Raw genomic sequence first — 22157 nt, forward strand, 5'->3', positions numbered from 1 at the left:
TGGCTGCCCAGCTCTGTGCTCAGTTTAAGTTAGTGTGGGCCTTCAGTATCCCTCTGGGCAGTTCTGTGCCATTGTCACACCACCATCTCCTGGCAACCTCTTCTCCTTCCTGCCCACAGCACTTCACACCCAAAATGGGGCAGCAGAGCTTACAGTGCAGCCAACCCCCAAGCCAGCCTGAAATGTGCTACCAAGCAAGGCCTCAGTAGAGGATTTGAATGAGGTTTCTTATTTGTTGTAATTCAGATGGTTGAAATCCTTCTCCATTACACTGATCGGACTCTGAAGAAATGTCCTGACCAAGGAAAAATCCAGGTTATGGAGCAGCACTTTCAGGTATGGGGCTCCAGAGGACTCTTGTAGAAATCCTTTGGCTTTTTAAATAAACTTTGTTTTGCTCCAAATATTACTTGTCTATTTTTAAAAATACCTTGCTGTGGTTCAGCTCAGCTCTCACGTGTTGTATGCACTCAAAAAATCAGGACTTGGGTATAGTGAGTGGCAGAGCAGAACCCGTGTGCTCTCTGTGCTCTGCAGGAGTGTCAGCAGAGCTTTTTTTCCATATGCATCAGCATATGGAAAACCTGTAACTGTGCCAGGTACCAGCTGAGTCAGATACCTCATTGTTTCTGCTCTGTGTTGGCCAGGCTGCCTTTCATGCTTTGCAGGATGTGCTGCTTGGCAGGATTTTTGCCATCAGTCCCTACAACTTTGTTGTGTTTGTTCCCCAGGATGTGGTGCCTGTCATCGTGGATTACTGTCTCCTGCTGCAGCGCATGTAAGTCTGGCCTTGCTGGCCTGTCCCCAGGGCACACCCCAGCAGCCCAGGTAGCTCCCAATGCTGTTTCCTGTGACACCACGTGGTGTAGAGGAATTGCATCACATCATTCCATGGCACATGTCACATCACAGTTCAGAGGATAGCCTAAAAACCAGTACTGAAGTCAGGAACCCACTGCTCACACAAAACCATCTCTTAAATTTGCATTGATGTGTTGAGGAAGAAAAGTTGCTTTGAACCAAGAACCTGCCTTGATAGATTTTTCTGTCATCCTCACTGCTTCCCTTCTAGCAGCACTTTTTTTGCTGCAACATCCATAGCTGATTTATGCCGTGTAACTTGCCCCTGTACAGGAGCTGAACAGGGCATTCAGTTCCTGAGCCTGGGAAATACAGAGAAAATGGAGTTTAATCTGGAGCCCTTGGAAAGTAGATAAGCAAGGAGATTTTAATAAAATTATTTGATAACTAACCTCCTTCCTCCTAGGGATCTATTATTTAGCCAGATATATGACAAGATGAGTGAGAACTCTGTAGCCAAAGGCATCTTTCTGGAGTGCTTGGAGCCCTATATCTTGAGTGATAAGCTGACGGGAATCACAGCTCAAGTGATGAAAGACTTGCTGCTTCACTTCCAAGACAAGAGCAGGTTGGAAAACTTGGAAGCCTGCATTGTGCATATGGATATCACCAGTTTAGACATCCAGCAGGTGAGTGGTTGTGTTGCATACTGTATTGAGCTCCTCTGAATAAATCAGCAGTTACAACATCTTGTGCTTGTAAGTGTAGCATGGCATGTGGGGTTTCCCTGTGTCCCTGGGATCAAATTCAGGGAGTTGGGAATTGTACAATGTGGCTGTGTTTTGTTCCCCCCCTTTTTGTCCTGGCATAGGTTGATGCATCAGCAGCTGAATATGTTGGAAAATCCTCCAGGGTTATCCCCAGTCACTCTTTCTCATTCTGAGTACCTTACCTGGCATCAAAGGCTGCAGGAGCTCAGAAAGCTGGAGTTGTGTTTGTCAGCTTGGGTACTTGCTTTTGCACAGCAGTTAGTGGAGCAGGGAGGTGTTCCTGCTCAGCAGTCCTGTTTTCTGATGCCATGGCTTTACATTTCAAGGGTGAAGCTGCTTGAAAACTTGATGTTATGATTCACTAACCCAACCAAACTACTGCAAGCAAGGTTTTTTAAGAACTGGATTTTTAAAATTTATTCTCTAACCTCATATGAATTCTAGACTCTAGACAGTGAGATTCCATCCTTGCTAAGTTGAACACTCCTTTGGGGGGTTTGGGGTTTTCAGAGAGAGTGGTTCTAGAAGTGGAAATTCTCATTCTGCTTTAAGTTGTACTCTTGGATGATGGAAGTGCAAGGACAGGGCCTGGGGAGTAAGAAAGCTGTGAGTTAGGAGCAGCTGTGTAGCTGGCCTGTGCTTTGGTGCCTTGCAGGTGGTTCTGCTGTGCTGGGAGAACCGCCTGTACGATGCCATGATCTACGTCTACAACAGTGGGATGAATGACTTCATCAGCCCCATGGAGGTAGGAGAGCTGCTCCTGCACCTACTGGCATGTTCTCACACATTCTTCCTGAGAAACAGCATTTCAAACCCAAAGTCTTATTTTATTCTCTGTATTCTGCTTTCTTGCTCATTTCCATTTCAAGGGGGGAATCGTGTGATATGTGCAGTTTATTTCACTGGATGCAGTAGAGGAGAGAAGTGATTTGTAATTATTGTGCTTTAGAACACCAAATTCCCTGCTGAGGCAGAAATCCTCTGCAGAATTAGGGCAGGAAATATAGTCATGTTAATAAAATAAAAAGGAAAGGCAGCAGAAGATATTAACATGATTATTTAAGGAGACTGCGTGTACACAATTCATACAAAAGGCCAGAAACAGCCCTTGCTTGAGGCAGGCCTTGCTCTGAGCACTTGGAAGAAATCTCTCAGCAGGAAGCACAGGACTCACTGTAAGGCTCTCTGAAGGCCCTGTTGATTCTGCTGGTTATTCTGGAGATGTGCCAATGGCTCTAAAACCCCAATGTGTTTCACCATGGAAGCACTGCTGGTGTTTTCTCAGTAGTGCTGAAATAGAGAGCTGGGACCATTAGAATGGGAAAATCTTCACCTGCCTAAGTTTTAGCAGCTGTAATCTCATTTGATTTTTCTAAGGAAGGAGGCTCTTTAGGTGGTCATAATTTTAAAAAGGACTTTCGAAAACTGAGCAGTAGCTCTATGAGTATAAATAACTTTGCTTTCTGGAGGCAAGTGTTTAGACAAATCCTCATTCTACATGCCCAAACTAGGCTCTGGTGACCCTGCTGAGTGGTGGAAGTGTTTGTTCCAGGATATACAGGAAGAGGATGTGGGGCTGGTGGGTTATGCTCTGACTGACCTCTGGGACTGCTGAACATTGCTTTAGTGTGGCCTGTGCTTAGGGTTAGAGATGATGGAATGAAAGCTGTTTTTTCATAAAATCGGCTGTAAAAAGCATCTTTTGCCATATCTTTGAGTCCTCTGTGCCTGTTAATTAGAAGACATGGTGATAAAGAGTTTTTGTGGGAAGACACCCCATTGATCTCTGCTTTGAAACCACATAGGTTCTTTGCTTTGAGCTTTTCCAGCTGCTTGAGCACTGTCTTTTTTCTTGTTACAGAAGCTGTTCAAAGTCATTGCTCCTCCACTGAATGCTGGAAAGTCTCTCACAGGTACAGAATGCTTTCCCTTTTAAGGTTTCCACTTTTGATATTTGGTATTTTCAATATCCCTAGTCACTTCCAACAAAGAGATGCAAAGGGAATGCATACCCAATATAAGGGTCTTGGAGAACAGGAGAGTGTTTTAGTACTGTTTGTAAAGCTGCTCTGCTTTGTGTGATAAACTCTGTTTTTGTGGAGAACAACTTAATCTGTCTCTTGTCTTGCTGAAAAGAAGGTGACAAATAATTTTTGTTTTGTAGATGAGCAGGTGGTGATGGGCAACAAGCTGCTTGTGTATATAAGGTAAGGTCCTTCAGAAAGTGTGAGGTGTTGTCTAGTGGTAGCACCAGATATTAAACTTGCTGTAGTTGCAGAACCTTATGGAAGCTTCAGGTTCTGAGAGATTGTGTAAAATAGCAGTGGGTACCCACTACAGCTCACTTAAATTTAAAATCCCTTCCTGTTGTATGTGGTGTGCATGAATAGGAGGGATCAAGTTGGAGGCTTAGAGCCCAAGTTACTGCTAATGCACATTTTTAATTTCACAATTTGGTTTTGTTGTGAGACACAGAGCTCCCTGACCAAGGGCTCAGTAGCCTCATGTTTTGTAGCAGGCCATGTTCTGCCCTGCCTTTTGGGATAGCTCAGCTGTTCCTTGCTGGGCTCCCCACCATTTGCAGGAGCTTGCACAGGAGAGATTCATTAGTGAATCCCCTTTCTGGAGTCTGTGCAAGATTGTGAAGTTACCTTCTGCATTACTCCAGCGTCCTAAAATTGAAAATTTTGGGGGAGATGCTGAGTTCTCCCATTATTTTCCTGCTGTGGAATGACTGCAGATTCATGCAGTGCATTGGCTCAGTGTGTATTAACAGCAGTGCTGCCTGGGATGCTTCTTGCTTTCATGATTTACAAAATAAATTGGTTTGCCTTGTGTTAAGGGTGTCCTGAAAATTAAGTCAAAAAATGAACACTTCTCAATGTCTTTAATGTCAGGTGTATTAAAATGCCTTTCCCCTCCTTTTCTGTAGCTGCTCCTTGGCAGGCCGTGCATATCCATTGGGTGATATTCCTGAAGATCTGGTACCTCTGGTGAAAAATCAGGTGAGAAACCCCTTGGAAGGCAACTTTCCCACTTGAGGTTTTTAGAAGAAGCTGCATATATCTTATTTCATGAGTTTCCAAGAGAAAACTAATATCAGTCTGATAACTGTATCTTTATGATATAAGTGTATCCTGCTGTAATTACAAAATTAGTTTTTAATGGATGAAATCAAACATTTGTTGCAGTCTGAACATTTAAATGTAATATTTTTCTTTCAATTGTAAATTGGGGGGTGGGAACAGAGAGTTCTCAGTGATTGGGTTTTTTGCCTTATTCTTTACCACAGAGTTACCAAAAATGTGTAGTTGTTTCTTCTTTGTAAACTTAATGTGTCGAAGATGGGTCTTCCCTGTTTTCATATGCAAATGACACCGGATTGACTCTGGGAAGAAATGTCTCAGTAGCTCTTGGTTGTAGGTTTCTTGGAGGCTTTTGACTCCTTTGGACTAATCTGACAATTGCTTGAAACAGGATGTTACTTATCATTGCTTTTTGTTCTCACAAAACTTCTTCCTAAGTTTCTGGCTAGCTTTACAACAAATATTTTTCTGTGCTTTTAGCGTTTCACTTCAGTTTCAGGGTTCCAGTGAGAAGGAAGTGCTTCTTCCTTTGCACTTTCTCTTTACAGTACAATGGAACAGCCAGTTTTTGAATGTGGAGTGGGTTTTTGTTTGTGGTTTTTCTGTTTTTCAATTTTGTTTCCTAGTCCAGAACTTGCAGCTCTATGTATGTGGTAGCTCTGGGTTCTGCAGCCTCTTTCCTCAGCAGCTGTGCAAACCAGCCCACTCTACTTTGCTGGGCCAAGCACTGGCTGTTGTCCTTTCCCAGGGTTGTTGGGCTGCCTCCTGCTCAGGCTCTGAGGGGAAGCAGGAGCCCAGTTAGCAGCAATAGCCCTGGGAAGAATCTTCAGCCTCTCCTTTCTGTGGTTGCTGGTGGTGTTCCTGAGAGCTGGGTTTAAGTAACACCTTTGTGTCTGCTGGGTTTGTTTTGTTTTCTTAAGCATTCCCAGCTGCCAGAGGTCAGCAGGGAAGGTGTGGATCTCACAAGCAAGCTGCTAAATCCTGCTGGATTCACTGCCACTGTGCTGACAGAAAATGAACTCAGAGCTGGAGTAAATGGGGGAACCTGACACTTGCAGAGGGTGGCTGGGAGAACACATGGCCTGTCAGTTTTCCATGGGATCCCAGTGTGTACCTGACACATATTCCTGAGTGCTGCTCCAGCCTGGAGCCACCTGCTCCCTTCCTGCTGGCAGCCAGCTCTGCTGTGAGCCTGGCTGAGACACCTGCAGCTGGCCCTGCCCTCCTGGTTCCCTGGAACAGTCTGGACACCTTTGTCAGGGGCTTAGTAAAAGGAGTTTATTTTGGAAGATGCCCTCAAGTTTCATGAACTGCAGAGTCAGTGGAAGAGAGAAGAGTTGAAAAGCTCCTCAGTCAGTCAAGCTTTGTGCCTCACAGTGAGGGGGCAGATTGACTGGCTCTTCCCAAGTGAGCTGCTGACAAGGAGAGGAGCCGTGCCCTGGATAAGGAGGAGTTGCACAGCTTCCCAGGAAAGCTGCCAGGAAGGGGAGAGGGAGTTTTCTAATTTCACACTGCTTCTGTCTGCAAGTATAAATAAGCCTTTCTTTTTGTTTGATCTTAAATTTTGATTGATCTTAAATTGGTTGGTGAGTCTTAGGAGGGCTGACAAGCAACAGAAAACACCACTCAAATAAGAACCAATGGACTCCTAAGGGGCTTTAAAGCTCAAGTACAAAGCACATAACAGTGCTGCTTTCCCACACACTTGTGCTCCCAGTTATCTGAAATCCATAGGAAATCTGCTGTCTTTGCTTGCCTTGTCCTGTCAGGTGTTTGAGTTCCTGATCAGGCTGCACTCAGCTGAGGGCTCTGTGGATGAGGAGGTGTATCCCTACGTTCGGACCCTGCTGCACTTTGACACACGGGAATTCCTCAACGTGCTGGCTCTGGTAAGAGACCCTGGCTTTCTGAGAGGAAAATGCTCTGCCAGTTCTCCCATCATCAGTGATGTTCCTGTCAATAAATCCATGCTTTAGCTAAACCAGAAGTTCCTGGCTTGGGGCAGGAATATTCTGGTGCTTTTCCTATGAGATATCAGAGGCAATCACAGTAGGTCCTTTGTGGCCTTAAATACAGAGTGATGAACATGACATTACACAGTGAAAGTTCTGGCAACAGAGGCTGTCTTTAAAACAGAGGAAAAACAAGAATAATATATTTGTAAAGAGTGTTCTAGTGCCTATCTTTATCTCCTGCATGGAAATCTGTCCTTCTTACATTGCAAATTTCTAGAATTTCCTATGTCTGTTTGGACCCATTACTTTTACCTGAATGTGTAAAAATCATTTTGGTAGTTGCAAAAGAGCAAATCATATCTTGGAACCTGCTTTTTAGGGATATGCAGAGAAAGGACTTAAACCAGCACTGGCTGCTTTGTGATGTGGCTGCTGCTTTGTGTTTGCTGTTATTCTGAGAGAATCTGCTCAAGGTGTCAGTGTTTTGCCTCTTGTAGACTTTTGAAGACTTCAAGAATGATAAGCAAGCTGTGGAGTATCAACAGAGAATTGTGGACATTCTTCTGAAAGTGAGTGTGCCTAAACTGTTTGTATCTGACTGATGGCATGCAGTGCTCTGCAGTGCAGCCTGCAATCTGGAGGAGGTGTTTCCAGTCCTGTCCTGGCTGACACCTCTGAGAAGGTGCTGGGCAGGAGCATGGATTCACCTCAGCCAGAGCTGTAGGTTGGATATTCAGAAGTGATGATTCATGCACTTTAAATATGCTGACAGAGAGGTCTCCTTTCCTGTGATTTCACCTGGGTGGTGCTTTGTCAAATTTCTCATCTCTGCACTGTTAAGCTTATTTTGATCTGCTTCTCATTGAATCTCCTCCCTGATTGCTTCTGAGCCTGAAAAAGGTCCCAGGTAACCTGTGCTTGGCAGGGTGCCACTGCTTTTCTGCTGAATCCCTGCTCCCTGTGCCTGCCAGTGCTATGTTTGGGATGCAGCATTTCCAGGATGACAGGCCTATCTTTAGTTTAGGAGAGAAGAGGAATGTCAGTTATCAGCCTGGTGCTCTGGAAATCACTTGTCACCCCCAGCCCCTGTTCCCAACAAGGGATGTTCCCATTAAAAGCTCTCACTGCCAAGCACTGTTTGCTTTCCCTTTCAAGCTGTCACCATTAAGCATGAGTGACTCCACTTGGAAGCTGTTTATGTATGAACATACCATAAGTAGCATTTCCCTGTCCCTGTCATCACTGATAGATGAGACAAGGGCACGATGAGTGACTTGGGTGGCAGTGCTGCTGCAGTGGGCTGAGCAGCACTGTGAGGGGTTTTGTGAGCCTGCCTGAGCAGGATGTGGCTCTGAGGGGTGTTTTAGCCCTGGGCTGGCTCAGCCCCTCTGCTTTGTGTCCTGAGCTGCTGTTAGCAGGAGGTGGCACACTGCAGCCATGTTCCAGAGCTGCTGGGGATGTGTTCCTGTCATGGCACCAACAGCAGGAGGGCAGCTTTGCTTCTTCAGGCAACAGTGTGGTGTTAAGAAAACTGTCAGTCCTTTGGTCTGAAATCTGCTGTCCTTTTGGATAAAAGTTAAAAATTCTTGAAACTTTCAATTTAAATTTGTCATAAACAATAAAGAAAACACCTAGGAAATAGCTGTGCTTTTGAAATAATTTGGTAAATGTAGACATTCTGCTAATGCTGATCAAAACTTTGCCAAATGAATCATCTATGTGGCTGGTCTGCAGCCTCTGGGAAGTTGCTCTGTTCCAGGGATGCAGCATGCTCACCTTCACATAGACTGACAAGTACCCAGTTTGTGAAAAACAAAGCTAAAATTAATAAAACACTCCAGATATTTCAGTGGGTAGTATTTAATGGTGTTAGGTAGTGCTGTTCTGACTAGGCTCCTGTAAGAAATAGTCTTTTTGGACAGAAAATGGAAACTGAAAAATAATGATTACATTAGCTGGTGTCTCAAGCAGAGCTCTGCTTGATTCTCTAATGCGTCTGGCCTGCCTGCCTCTCTTGTGTCACAAAACCATTAGCATCTCTTGGGGTCTGGAACTCTGGGTCACTTGAGGACATCAGTTGACTCCCCCAGCTCTGAGAGAATGACATGATAAACTGTGAGCTGCTTCATGGGCTTTCCTACAGCAGTTCTTAGATCTTAGCAGACAGAGTTGTCCAGGTGATGGATTTCCTCCCAGCTTAAACACACTGCTCTTAGAGGGGTCTCTCCAAACAGGGGCATTTCACTTTCACTTGGGGTTTAGGATTTTTTGAAGCAGGAGACACCAAGTTAGGACACATCAGGCTCATGTTTTTTACACCAGACAGGTGAAAAGCACTTCTTGGATTTCCAAACCCTTTTGTAGTGAATCTTAGATATTCCTTTTTTCTGTAATTTCAAGTCAGTACAGCCACATGTTTCCCTAAATGTTGTTAGACTAATGCAAACATAATGTGAGAAAAACCCTTCCCCAAACCTGCAGTCATTTCTTAGCTATTAGAGTAGTTCTTTGCATGCCACAGTTGAAGTGGTGAAATGAGGCTTGAAATGAGGTGTTTGGGGTTGTTTTCTCCTATAATAATTACACTTTAACCATGTGACAACATTGCTCAGAAGCTGTTCCATGTCCCATGATCAACACAGGCTACAGAGGCAGAGATAAATGTGGGTTTGGGGCCTCTTCACACCTGAAAAACAGAGACATGCAAGAATTCTTCCCTTGAGTAGAGGGAAGAGAGGTGGGGCCTCTTCAGCTTTGGGACACAAGTGCTTTAGCAAGGACACATCCACTGCCTGTGTCTTCAGGTGACACAGCTGAATGCTGGGGAAGGGGACTTGTATTTGACCTTCAGGATGGACTAACACCAGGAGGTGTGTGAGGTAGGAGGAGACACAATGGCTCACAGGGATTTCTTCTTGTCCCAGTTACTCTCCCAAAGGCAGCTGCAGAATCAATTCCTTGAGGGTTTATTTTTCCCTTTTGTCTCCAACATTTCTCAGGTCATGGTGGAGAATTCTGACTTCACCCCATCACAGGTTGGCTGTCTCTTTACCTTCCTTGCCCGGCAGCTCGCCAAGCCCAACAACACCTTGTTTGTCAACAGGACACTGTTTGACCAGGCAAGTATTCCTGAGTGTGTGTGACATTCCAAGCAGGATGCACCTCTGCAGAGAGTGTGCTCAGTGCTGTAGGCTGGAGCAGGGCTGGAGGTACTGGTGCATTATAACCAGGTGGCATCTTGCTGGGCTGTTGCTGTGGTTTCCCAGGAGCAGAGGAGGACAGACCATGGAAGCACAGTACACCATGTTTCAGCTTGGCTGGAGCTGTGAGACAAACAGCATTTTATACTAGGAGGTTTTCAAGGCCAGGCTGGATGAAGCTCTGAGCAATCTGGTCTAGTGGAAGGGGTCCCTGCCCATGGCAGAGAGGTGGAGCTGGAAGAGCTTTAAAGGTCCCTTCCAACCCAAGCCAGTCTGGCATTAGGGTATCAACTAAAATTACATCAGTGAGCTTATAGAGCACATAAGTGTAGTTGGTAATTTTTAGTTCAGCTGGCCACTACCTTCTCTGCTGTTTGAAAAAGGAATTTACACCAATGTATGCCCAAAGCTTGCATGAGTTAACTTTGTATCCCAGCTTAAGTCACAGAAATTTCTGGGACTGAGGAGGAGGCTTCACTGCCTGATGATAATAGAGATGTATGAGCACTAATGAAAATTAATTCAAACATATTGTGTCCTTGGTCCTAATTTAAGACTGAAGAACTCAGTGGAGGCTAAACAGATTTGGATTAGACACTTTTATTCCACATATATGAAATGTTATGAATTACATAATTTCCTGTTTCCTGATGAGATGGCACAGTCCAGGAGAGTGGGTCAATGTAGTGATGCCAGCTGTTTGGTGTGTAGTGTGAAGCAGAAACTTGGGGTTCCATGAGTTCTTCTATATTGCCTGGGTTCCCTAAAGTTTGGTTCTAGATCCTGGGGCAGAGTCCTGTGTTTCCCTGTCAGGAGTCTTTCAGCAGTTCTCTGCCATTCCAGTATTCCCAGTTGGGTTCCAGGTACATTCAGATGGCCCCATTGTGTGGTGGTTTGCTGTTGCCACTGCTGGTGCTCAGGGTGTGCTGGTCAGTTTGTGCTCCCAGCTGTGCCAGCCAGGCCTGGCTCACACCCCCTCTCCCTGGCAGGTGCTGGAGTTCCTGTGCAGCCCGGATGACGACTCCCGGCATTCCGAGAGGCAGCAGGTAAGAACCTTCCAGGGATGCTCCTTGGAGCACCCCCAAGGCCAGGCTGTGGAGCAGAATTTGGCCTTGGGAGTGAGAATGGGCATAGGAATATTGGGCAGTGCTGGGCACAGCAGGAGGGAAGGGTCCCACCCCAGCACTGCCTGCAGGAACAAGAACAGAGGCAGGAAAGTTCTCATAATCTCATGTCCTTCCTAGTTAAAGGACAATCAATTAACAAATGAATAAAGTCAGCCCTGTGTTCTTACCATGTTTAATGGAGCAGGAGCAGTGGACTTGTCGTGGCACTGGCTGTTCAGCTGCTGTTGCTGCCCTGTACATAACTGGTGTTCAATCTCTGCAGGTCCTTTTGGAGCTGCTCCAGGCAGGAGGGATCGTGCAGTTTGAAGAGAGCCGCCTTATCCAAATGGCAGAGAAGGCTGAGTTGTGAGTTGCTGGACACAATATATAAAAACTGCCTTTAAATCTCTTCCACAGATCTTTCTTGGCTCCACTTTTCTTGTTTCTACTTTGTAACTGTGTTTGGGCTTATTTTCCTTGTGCATTCACATTGTGCTTAATTTAAGATGTTCACATTTAGTCCCAGATTTTCTTTCCTGGGTGTTCTCAGAGAAAGCATTGTTAAGAAAAGAAGGGGTAGAGCTGTGAAAACCCTTCAGGAGAAACCCTGTGGGACTTGATGAGTTTTAATATTCTCTATCCTTGAGCCCAGGCTGTGTTCAGAGGTACATTTGTCTATTGGAGTGCTCTACCCCTGGCAGATGGAGATGCCTGCTTGGGGCGAGACCCACAGGTGGATTTAAAAGCATGAAGGGGTCTTGAGCCACCCCCATGGTACTCGTTTTAGAATTGAGTAGGAGATACAAAAACAGTGTCTGGAAAGGCTGAAAATTTCCAGCATCTCCTTTAGGTGCTTTATGATTCCAGAAAGAGTCTGTCATGCCAGAGCAGAGCCAGCCAGGGAGGGCATCTTCATCCAGGCCATGAGTTTGGGTGTTACATGAATGAATCCACCATGCTACAAAGGACCAGAGGGAGAACAGTTGGGGGCGTGCCATGCCTGTTCTCCTGTGTGTCCTAAAAGGAGTAATTCAATTAAATTTTTCAGAGTCAATAAAAACATTTTTTCTCCTTGCTTCAGAGAATTTGACAGCCAGGCCCCCCAGCTCAGCCACTTCCATCAGAGCTGAAAGAGCTGTAGTATAATATTAATTATCAGACTCTTGATTTGGTTTGACTCAGTTACATCTGATTTTATGTGAAGTCTCAAAATATTGAAGATGTTTATTAAAATGTGAAGGTAGGAAACTGTGTCATAACACATTGTTGAGTCATGTTCAGTGGATTTCTTCAATTAAGTGTAGTGGATTGACCTAACTTAGAGCAGAGTGTTGTGGAAACAAATCATCTCTGACAGCAGAACCTGTGAGACCTGATTTCATTAAGAGTTGTTATCCTCTGTCCCTTGCCTCTGCCCTTAGTAACTCCACTTTTCTCTGTTCTGTGTGATAATTTCACAGAAGAGGGAGCTTGATGGGCAGCCCTGATGGGTTGAGGTTGGCCCGAGGCTGGTACAAATGGCGCTCCAGCACTCTGGAGCCACGCAGCCTGTGTGCTGAAAACCCCAATGTAAGACAGTTCCAAATGCTGCCTGTCTGTTGTGCTGGCTCAGCTGAGTGCTTTTCCTGACCTGGGAAGTTTCCTTTCTTTCAGCTATCAGATCTGTGAGTTCATGTATGAGCGGCAGCTTCGCTATGACAAAATCATCGGCTGTTACCTGCGGGATCCCCTGAGGAAGGTGAGGAACTCTGGTGTTCCTGGCCTTTCTGCTTCCTGGCCATGCAGCCTGTCCTGCTGGCCACAGTGACTGGGCACAGCTGCTTTGCTCTTCTAGCATAATTACCTTAAAAATGCCCTGAACAGTTCAGGTTTCTTAGTTGTAGTCAAAGCTGTTTGTGTTTGTCTGGTGGAGACGAGCTGATTTTTTTTTTTTTTTAAGTTGCAGAGTTTTCCTTTTTTTTTAAAATCTAGTGCTGGTACATCAAACCTGAGTGCAAGGTGGGATTTACTGCAGATGTGGCTAACTGCAGTGCTTTTTTGTTTCTGCCATTGGTCCCCACATTTCTTCCCCTGGACACAGGCTCTCTGCCATTGTCATCTCTCTGCCATTACCTTCAGCATGCACACCTGCCACAGTTTTTGAGGTGTTCCCTTCCCTACCACCAGCAGAAGTTGGGATGAGAGTCTGGCAAATGTGACCTCACCAGGTCCTTATAAATCCACAATGCTGAAAGTTGTGTGGGTGAAGGAGTCAGAAGAGGAGGTTGTGATAGTGAGGTGGCCAAAAACCATGACACAGGAGAGCACCTGAGCTGGGGACAGTGCAGGAGAGCCTGGGGGAGAGGCCAATGTCAGGGAGGAGCTCAGGAATGTGCTGGGAAAACTGAGCTACCCTTTGGCAGTGTTCTCTCTGCCTGGACTCCTAGCTCAAGTGATGTCCTGTCCTTTTTCCCTGTGGGCAAGAGTGAGACATTTCTGGTAGGGGAAGAACAATTCTCTTTGACCTCAATGCTTAGCACATTAGCATCAGGTTCCCCTTGGCTCTCTTTTCCTTCAGGAACTCTTTAGGGACATAGAGCCTCCCTGCAGATAACTAATCCTGACTACTTGGAGAAGACTAGCCCTGAGGTCATGCCAAGGCTGCTGGAAACACTCTGGTTTCCAAAAGCCAGTGCTGTCAGTGGTGCTGCAGAACACACTGCAGCATTTATGGGTTTGTGCCTTGCAGGAAGAAGTTTTCAACTACATTCACAACATCCTGTCCATGCCTGGCTACAGTGCAGAGGAGAAGCAGCTGGTGTGGCAGAAAGCTTTGGACCATATAGAGGTAGGTAGGGTATATCCTGCACCCACAGTCCCTCAGCTCCTGCTAATGGCTCTTGGATGTGCTGGCTGCTTTTCCAGAAGCACAGGTGTCCAGTGCTGAGTCACAGCTGTTGAGACAGCTCTGACATCAGCTCAGAGCTCTCCCACATCAGTGTAAGTGCCTCTCTCAGAGTCAGGCTGCCTTCCTGGCCTTCCTGGTTTCAAGTGCTGCTCTTTGGGTAATGGTGCCTGCTCAGGGGGTGATGGGTAGTGAGTGCTGTGGAGCAGGAGAGGGATCCATTAGCAAATGTCCCATCTCCTGAGCATGCAGCAGCAGCAAGGCAGGGTATGGACATCAGTGACCTCACAGGCTGTGGGATCCAACTTCTCACCCTGTTCCCTCACACTGATAAGTGCATTCAGCCCTGGTGCCCTGGCACTGCTAACCTGGAGAATGATGGGGTCATGACTTCTCTGTAAGACACAGGCTGCTGCGAGACTTCTCCAACTAATAATTTTCCCATGTCTTCAGTCTCTGTCAGCTTCAGGGGATGAAGATGTCTGAAATGATTGTCCAGTCAGTAGATGTGGGGAATCTGTAATATTTCTAGTTCCTATAAGGTGCTGTCAATTCCCACCAGGGTGATGTGGAGATAAGCCAGGAAAATAATTCTGTCTGTAAAACAAGCCTTGCAGACAGCACTTCTTAGCAGAAAATGACCGCAGAATCTGTATCCTGTGAGGCAGACAAAAAGCTAATGGGCACATCCAGAGTACTTTTAGTTTCTACCAGCATCTGCAAGTAGTGCATGACTAATGAGAAAATGGACCAAGAGGGAGAGTGATTCAAAAGGTAATGCACAAAGAAACCCTGGGAATGCTGCTGCCTGACATGTGGCTCCCTGAGCTCACAGCCCCTCTCCAGAGGCACTGGCAGAGCTGTGGCACTGGTGGGGATGGTTGTGCTGGGTCTGAGCAGGCCTGACTCATTGCAACCTCATCAGAGCAGCTGGGCTTCCAGCTTGGGCAAGCTGCAGCTGCTGTTGCTTCTCGTGTCTGCTTCCTTCCTCTGCTGCATCCCTGGTCCCCCAGAAGCTGCTGGGCAGGTGATGGATGGGCTCTGTGGGTCACCTTTCTTAGGTACTGAGATCAGCTCCCTGATTCATTTTGGCATCTTCTATTTCCCAGGACTGGTAAACCAGGTGGTTTAGCAGCCTGATGGCTGCTGTGGGCTTTTGTCCTTTTCTGTTGTGTTAATCCTGCTCTCAGACATTCAAAAGACTGGGAACAGTAAATAATACTTTACTGGGGTGAAGCTGTGATTTCAGCTCTTAGGACAGCTGTCATTTGCTGAGCTATGAATGCAGCAGATCAGCCTCTTCAGGCAAAACCAGCAGTGCCTGGAGAGGATTTCCTGGTGGTTGTATGGCAGAAAGTGAAGTTTGTGATCAGTGCCACTTTTAATTTTTCCCATCATCCCACAGCCATTGTTCATTGATGTTTATCTTTAAAAAATAAACTGTTCTCTTCAGTCACACAAGGGTCCTTTTCTACCCTCATACCCACATGCCTTGTGTCAGTTCTGTCCCCTCAAGGGCTATCTAAGCAGACCATGTTTGCAGGTTCAGACCTGGGAGAGGATAGAAACCCAAGCACCCAATGTTTTGCTGGGGAATGGGCTCTGAAGGTTGCACTGAATTCAGACAGGGAGATTGGACCAGCTCTCTCCAGCCTGGCAGTCCTACCCTCAGCAGTCCTGGAGACTCCCAGGAGGGTTGGTCCAGAGAGAGAAGTAGATTTAGGCAGTCCCACTGCATCCTTTCTGTGTCCCTCTGCACTGCTGTGCTTAGAGATCCTCCTGGGTGCCTTGGACTGCCTGGGTTTGTGTGGTTAAAGAGTTGTGGGGACACAGTGAGGGGCTGAGCTTGTGCAGTAAAGCTGTGGGGTCACACACGACAGAGCTGCTTCTGGAGCAGGCAGGTTTTCCTCTGGAAACCTCACCAAAGGCATCATCTGTGACAGGTCTTCCTGAAGAGCTTGTGGAATGGTCAGGCTCTTCCTTGCTTCCCTTTGCCCCAGTCTGTTGCTGCCATTGGCTGTATTCAGTGGCTGCTATGTCTGTCTGGAGGCCAAGCAGCAACTGCTAAGGGATTTTCCGCAGATGTACATTTCTGATAATTTTCTTTCTTTACTGCTGTAACAGTTGGTTTTGTTCAGTAAAGAAATGTTTTCTCGTTTTTAGGTTCAGTAAGAGCTTTTGGGACAGGTTGCCAGGTGCACAGTGTTGTTTTGCAGCAGTTGCTTCTCATTTATTTGGAAGGGTTAGAAGCAAAAAGCTCAACATTGCAGGTTGTGTAAACTTGTAAGATATGAAGCCTTTTAGCTCAATCTTGACAGAAAGCAGACCCACAGGCATCTAAATGGTTTTTGTTTCCTTGTATTACAATAAAGAAATTGCTTTTTCATGTCTGGACAGGTATCAGTCATGGTGAACAGTTAACAGGAAACTTGCTTTTAAACCTCTGGTTTGGTTCAGTTCAAGCCAATTCAACACTGTTTCCACTGGACTGAGAAATTCTCAAGGGTTGATTGTTTCCCTTTTCCTGCTGGCTCACAGTTGGCACTGGGAATGTCTTGTTGGCAGGGGGTAAAGACAGTTGTCAGAAAACTTAATGAATAACTTCCTCTCCTTAGGACTGAGGTGGGTTCTGGGTGTGAGGAGTTTTGTATTCTTCAAGGCCTTGTGTGTAGCAAAACCATCAAATTTCAAAAGTTCTTTTTTTACCAAATACCCTTCTGTTTTTTCTATGCCTCTCTTTGTGCAATGGTGTTTGTTGTCTTACACTTGCATCTCAGCAAAGGTGCAGTTACAGTTGGATGGGCTTGGTGATGCTGCATAATTATATTGCCTGTGAAGTCAAAAGGAATTAATTTGGTTGTGTTTCCCCCCCAAGGAGCTGCTGGTGCTGAGCCCAGGTAAAGCAGCTGACCTGGCAGCCATTCACTTCAGTGAGCAGCTCGAGAGCATCATCTCCAACCTGCAGGTGAAGTGTCAAACTCCATTAGTGTGGGGCTTCTGTACAGTAGGGATGTCATTCCTGTAGGAAATGATTGCTAAGGGTCATGGTGAGGTATTGCTGTGTCAGAAACAGAAGAAAAATAGGCTATAGCTACTCACTGATAGGAATTGCTACATCTCAATTATTTGGCCTGTTTGTAGAGTTCTGGCCATAAAAATATATAAGCTCAGAGCTGCTGGTTGCAGTTTTTAGTTGGGGTTCAGTATGGCTTGGAGTCCTAGAGCAGAGCTGTTGTCAGCCAAACACATCCTCAGAATATTTGTGCAAGACATGCCTAGAGCAGCTCCTGCAGCTGGCAGCAGCTGGGGCCTGTGTTTTCTTCAGTGGATATAGCTCAGGGATCACTGTATTGAAAATAAATCACATTCTTTAAAATAACAATACTGTGTCTCCTCCTGTTGTACAGGACCAGTTCTTGCTCTTCCAGTTCCTGAGGAGTCTTCTTGATCCGAGGTATGTAGGAAGTTGGACTGTTTACAAACTGCAGTGTGCAAACATGGATTCAAATCAGTTCTTTGAACTAGTGCATCAACAGCCAGCCTGTGGCCAAGATCAGGCTTAGGAAAGGTGCCCTGCTCCTCAGGATGCCCCAAGCTGAGAAGAGCCCAAAAGAAGCACTGTGGGGAGCATCCTTCAGGGCAGTCCCTGCCAGCTCCCTGCCTGGGAGGTGCTGTGGGCTCCAGTGCATGGAATGTGCTGCCTCTGGCATGTGGGGGGAGCTTGGGCACTGCTGCTCCAGAGGGCTGTGGAATGGTTACCTGGGGCTGGAGCGCCCATTTCTCTTCTCAGCAATGGCAGCTTCTCTTCCTAACCCACTGCTTTGGTTACTTGACTGAGGTGCCTGAGTTTAACATAAACAGAAGAGCATTTTGGTCAACTGACATTTTTAATTTCTGTCTTGTTTCAGAACTGCTGTCATATTTCACTGCAAGCTCCTCTTTTTAACTACTTGCTTGCTCCATCTGTGCCTGTTCTTTCAGAGCTTCAGCACTGTGTTCTCTGTTAAATCAGTATCAAATGCCACAAGACATTTATATATGCACAGCCCCAGTTGCTTTCAAGCAATTGTTAATGCAGCTGAGGGAGAGATCTTGGTTTGTCAATTAATCACAAATTTATTGTGCTTAATGAAGAGGAGGAGTAGGAAAAGGCAATGTTATCTAAATCCAAGTGTCAGTGTTTCATTTTTGTTGAAGTGGAATAAAAAACATGCTTTGGAAGCCAGAACCTGGAATTAATCAATCACATATTGGATTTTAATGGAAATAAAGGAAAAAAACCCCAACCAACCCAAACCAAAGCCAAAACCCCAAACATGCATTTTGTTCTTTCCTGAGTTTTACAGACATGTTTGTGTGGAAGGTGTTCATTTCCACACCTCCTGTTTTCTCCAGGGTCAAAACAAAAAATATCTTTGTTGGATTTTATAGGAAAGAAATCAGATTATTTAGTTAATCATTGATTAATTTAAAAGAAAATGTAGTTCAGCAGAAATGAAACCCAGCTGGATGTTAAGTAGGACTTTGTTTATGCTGTGATATCACTTGCACCTAGTGAAGGTAGTAATTAACCTGGATTCTAATCTTATGCACAGAGTGCCTCCCATAATCTCTGAGTAATAAACATCTCTAATTTCACTCTACCATAATTAGAGCTAAATAGACTAATTTCTCCTGTAGTTACCTTCTGATCACAGGCAACACGTGATGTGCTCAAACCAGCAATGGCAAACAAGGTTGTGCAGCTGATCTCCCCACAGCGCTCTGCTTTTCCCCCAAGGATGCTGTTCCATGTGGTGCACTGGGCCACATGGCTTTTCCTTAATAACACTCAGATCCTGAGGTCTGTTCTCAGTGCTGGGAAGTTGTTTTCTTCTAAAACCTATTGAAAGGAGCTGAACTGTGCCCTGGGAGAGGGAGGGAGGTGAAATCCTGCTCTGCAGATCTACCTGCAGAGGCACCTACACTTTGTAGTGTATTTATACATAAAATAGTGGTTAGGCTCTTCTGCAACATCTATTTTCATCTAATCTAAATGTTTATATTCTTTTTTGAAGCAAAATTTTTGTCAAAGTAAAGATTCTTAGAGCAGTAAATGAGCTTTTTAAGTTCTCAAATACAAATGATTGCTTGATCATATGGGGACAAGACTCATCATGCTGGTCTAACTATCTGAGTTGGTGGAATTGCATTAGGGATTAATTTGGCCCATTTAATTTAACTAGAGATTTATTTTTAAGGAGGTGGAAGGGGGAAGGGAGGAAACAGGGTTAACAGGAATTGCCTGGGGAAATTAAAACCAAATGTCTGAATGTTTGTAGCATAAAGCAGCCCCAGGAAACAGAGAATGTAGTAGGGATTGCTTAGCTCATTAATCACAGTCTTTGCTACATTTCCTTTTTAAACTCTAGAGTTTTTTCCTCTAAAGAAACCCAACACAGTGAAGCATTGTCTGTTGGCATTTGTGCTTATATATTATACCAACAATATTAACTTATTTAGCAACACAGTGTTCTGGCTTTATAACTGTAGTAACAGACTCTAAACCATAAGGGTTTGTCCCAAGGGCTCTCCTCTGTGCCCAGCTGCCTGTGACACTTGCAGGGCTCCCTTGTGCCAGGTTTCATGAGAAACCAGTGCTTTTCTCTTGCTTTTTGGAAAGACAGTGGCAGGGGAGACATTGGATATGGTTATATTGGAGTGGAAATGATCCCATGTAGCTGAAAAGGACCTGCAAGTCTCAGGATTGTCAACTAGTTTTAGAAATTATCAAAACTCAGCTTTCTTTCCATTGTCTCTTCTCTGCATTTCTTGATGAAATAAATGGCTGAGGGAAGAGTGAGCTTGCTCATGAAATCATGAATGCTTGGTGCCAGAGTTATTTCCAGACTTGAAGTTTGTTCTCATGCTATAGGTGCATGACTTGCTGTTTTTCCTGGCCTGGCAGACAAGATCATTTTAGATAGAGAATGTTTCATTTTCCTATACCCATAGAAACAGGAGAGCACTCACCCCCCTGCAGGCACTGGGGGATTTTACAGGGTGTTTGTTGTGGGAGAAGTGGATGGTGAATGCAGAGTTCAGGGTTCTTGTTTGGTCCTTCAAGGTCCACTCTTTGCTGTCAGAACATTGTAGTTTGGGCACAGAACACATAGTTTTGTGGAGTTGTGCTCATACTTTGCACTCTGTGATCAGTACATGGGTGAGGCTTTTGTTTCTGGGCATGTTGCATTTATAATCATTGTTATCACAGTAAGCTGCTCTCTTAGCAGAGCTGCTCTCTCACAGCATTCTCCTGGCCTTTCTGAATGGTAGTATGCCTTTTGTAACTCCCAGGAAATAGAGGGTATTGGATAGCAGACCTTTTCCATCCCATGGCTGTAGGATTTGCACACTAACAGATCTTTTCCTGCTTAGGAATTTGTGTTCAGAAAGGTAATAAAACTCAATATATACACCCTGATCCATTTCCTTTCCTAGCAGGAGGCTCAGCAGAAGCCCCTGTTTTGTAGGCAGGATAAATTTCCACTGTTTCTCTGTGCAATGCACCAGTCCTAGAACTGCCATGGGAAGTGTAACATGCAGTGGCAGAGAGCTGCTGTTCATTTAAAGGTTGCAGGTGCTGTATCTGGCTCCAGGGAAGCCTCATTCTTTCCCTTCTCACTCTGAAGTCTCCTCCTTCACATTGCTCTTTTTAAAACCAAGATCAGTAGGAAATTGTCAGGACAAAGGGACGTGGGCACTGCTCACAGTTCTGTTCTCTCTTCTGCTTCTGCACGTGAGGAGTTTGCTTAATAACGAGCCCAGGGATTGAAAATGGGGATGTTTCTCTAAAAGAAGTATGAGTTCCTTTCTCAGTGAGGTAGATCAAAGGGATGAAACATTAAAATGTGGTAAAGGAAGTCAAAGAAGAATTTCAGGAACAATAAGCAAAAAGCAACACATGCAGAGCAGGTCTGTAGGACACAGACAATTAAGATCTGAACAGAGCACTCAGACCATAAGGTTTCATTGAGGAAATGAGGCTAATTCTTTGTGCCTCTTTGCCATGGAGTTGCTAGAGATGAGTCTGTGCTGGTCTCTTTCTTCACAGGGGTCTTTGAGAGTTTAATTTGTACTGAGGCATCAGGAGGATATGTTGTGGAACAAATGAAATGGCTGCTGAGAGACCTCCAGCACCAGTAACTAGTAGAAGTAGCATAATTTTCCTCTTAAAACCAGATTTTTTAACTTCAGCATTAACGATAAAAGACGACACTCAATTGAATAAGAAACTCTTCTTCCCAGCCAGATTTCTGGGCTAGAATTTGATTTTAGTCTCTTGTGCCTGTTTTATTCCAGAGAAGGCATTAACCAGGACCTGCTACACCTCCCACCCTGTGTCACTGAGCAGTTCATCGAGCTGCTCTGTCAGTACAGCCCAGACCAGGTTTTGGAGACACTCAAGGTTCTGGAATGCTGCAGACTGGAGGAAACCATCCAGGTAGGAAAGTAATATATGATGACAAGGGCCATGGGATGCATTCAAATCAGTTCCTACCCCTTTAAAGATACTGTAAAGATACTTTACTTTAGGCTTGGATTAGTTCCTGGATGCTCTTCCAATCTGTTTCTAGCACTCTCTGTCCCTCTGAGCTGCTAAATGGCTCTTCTGCAGCACAGGTGGATATATTTAATAGACTAACACTGAGCTGGGTCTCAGAGCTAATAAGAAAGGGCTGTTAGTGCTCTGAAGCTGCTGAGAAACTGCAGAGTGGAGGGTGGCTGTGTTGCTGCTAATTAATCATGTTGGGGGTATATAAAATCACAGGCCTGGGGTTTTTGGAAAGCAGTGCTGCCAAAATCTGCCTTGTGTTGGGAGAGCAACTGTTCCTTCTCTGTATGGAAATTGCACCAGTCATTTTTGAGTGCTGGTGGTGGCAATAGTGCAAGCTGAGAAATAAAAGGAGATGGAGGAGAGCTGCTCAGCCTGGGTAAAGCACTCCCAGCCCTGGCCATCTGCTTGGCATCGTCTTGTGGATAAACAAACACTGGCAGCTTTCTTCAGACAGACATTTACCTTTTTTTTCCTTTCAACTCAGATAACCCAAAAACATCAGCTCCATGAAGCTTCCTCATATTTACTAGAGAAGAAGGGAGATATCCATGGTGCCTTTTTGGTTATGCTTGAGGTACAGTACTCCCAAATCCTGAATGTGGCATTGTTACCATGCTGTCAGCATGGTGGCCTGTGCTCAGTTTGGATGTTGTCCTTGTTCCTCCATTTGTTTCCCACTACAGTCCATGGAAGTATTGGTCAAATACCAACAAATGGAGGTGTCTGCATACTCAGAACATCAGTATGTTTTTCTGGCA

At 45.2% G+C, this 22157-nt stretch overlaps 1 protein-coding gene across 3 annotated transcripts in view; it reads left to right on the forward strand.

Moving 5' to 3' along the window:
* Window positions 1–22157, forward strand: part of VPS8 (VPS8 subunit of CORVET complex) — a 65130-nt gene that overhangs the window by 22208 nt on the left and 20765 nt on the right. For all 3 annotated transcript variants that reach the window (XM_031060334.1, XM_031060336.1, XM_031060335.1), the window contains 18 exons: window positions 247–336; window positions 732–778; window positions 1268–1490; window positions 2227–2316; window positions 3433–3484; window positions 3736–3778; window positions 4504–4576; window positions 6427–6546; window positions 7110–7181; window positions 9612–9731; window positions 10802–10858; window positions 11202–11284; window positions 12572–12656; window positions 13647–13745; window positions 16678–16767; window positions 17210–17256; window positions 21144–21285; window positions 21884–21973. In XM_031060334.1, coding sequence (XP_030916194.1) covers window positions 247–336; window positions 732–778; window positions 1268–1490; window positions 2227–2316; window positions 3433–3484; window positions 3736–3778; window positions 4504–4576; window positions 6427–6546; window positions 7110–7181; window positions 9612–9731; window positions 10802–10858; window positions 11202–11284; window positions 12572–12656; window positions 13647–13745; window positions 16678–16767; window positions 17210–17256; window positions 21144–21285; window positions 21884–21973 — 1623 coding nt within the window. The remainder of the gene's footprint in view (window positions 1–246; window positions 337–731; window positions 779–1267; window positions 1491–2226; window positions 2317–3432; window positions 3485–3735; window positions 3779–4503; window positions 4577–6426; window positions 6547–7109; window positions 7182–9611; window positions 9732–10801; window positions 10859–11201; window positions 11285–12571; window positions 12657–13646; window positions 13746–16677; window positions 16768–17209; window positions 17257–21143; window positions 21286–21883; window positions 21974–22157) is intronic.

This window comes from Geospiza fortis, unplaced genomic scaffold (assembly GCF_000277835.1).
Source record: "Geospiza fortis unplaced genomic scaffold, GeoFor_1.0 scaffold118, whole genome shotgun sequence".
Classification (NCBI taxonomy): Eukaryota; Metazoa; Chordata; class Aves; order Passeriformes; family Thraupidae; genus Geospiza; species Geospiza fortis.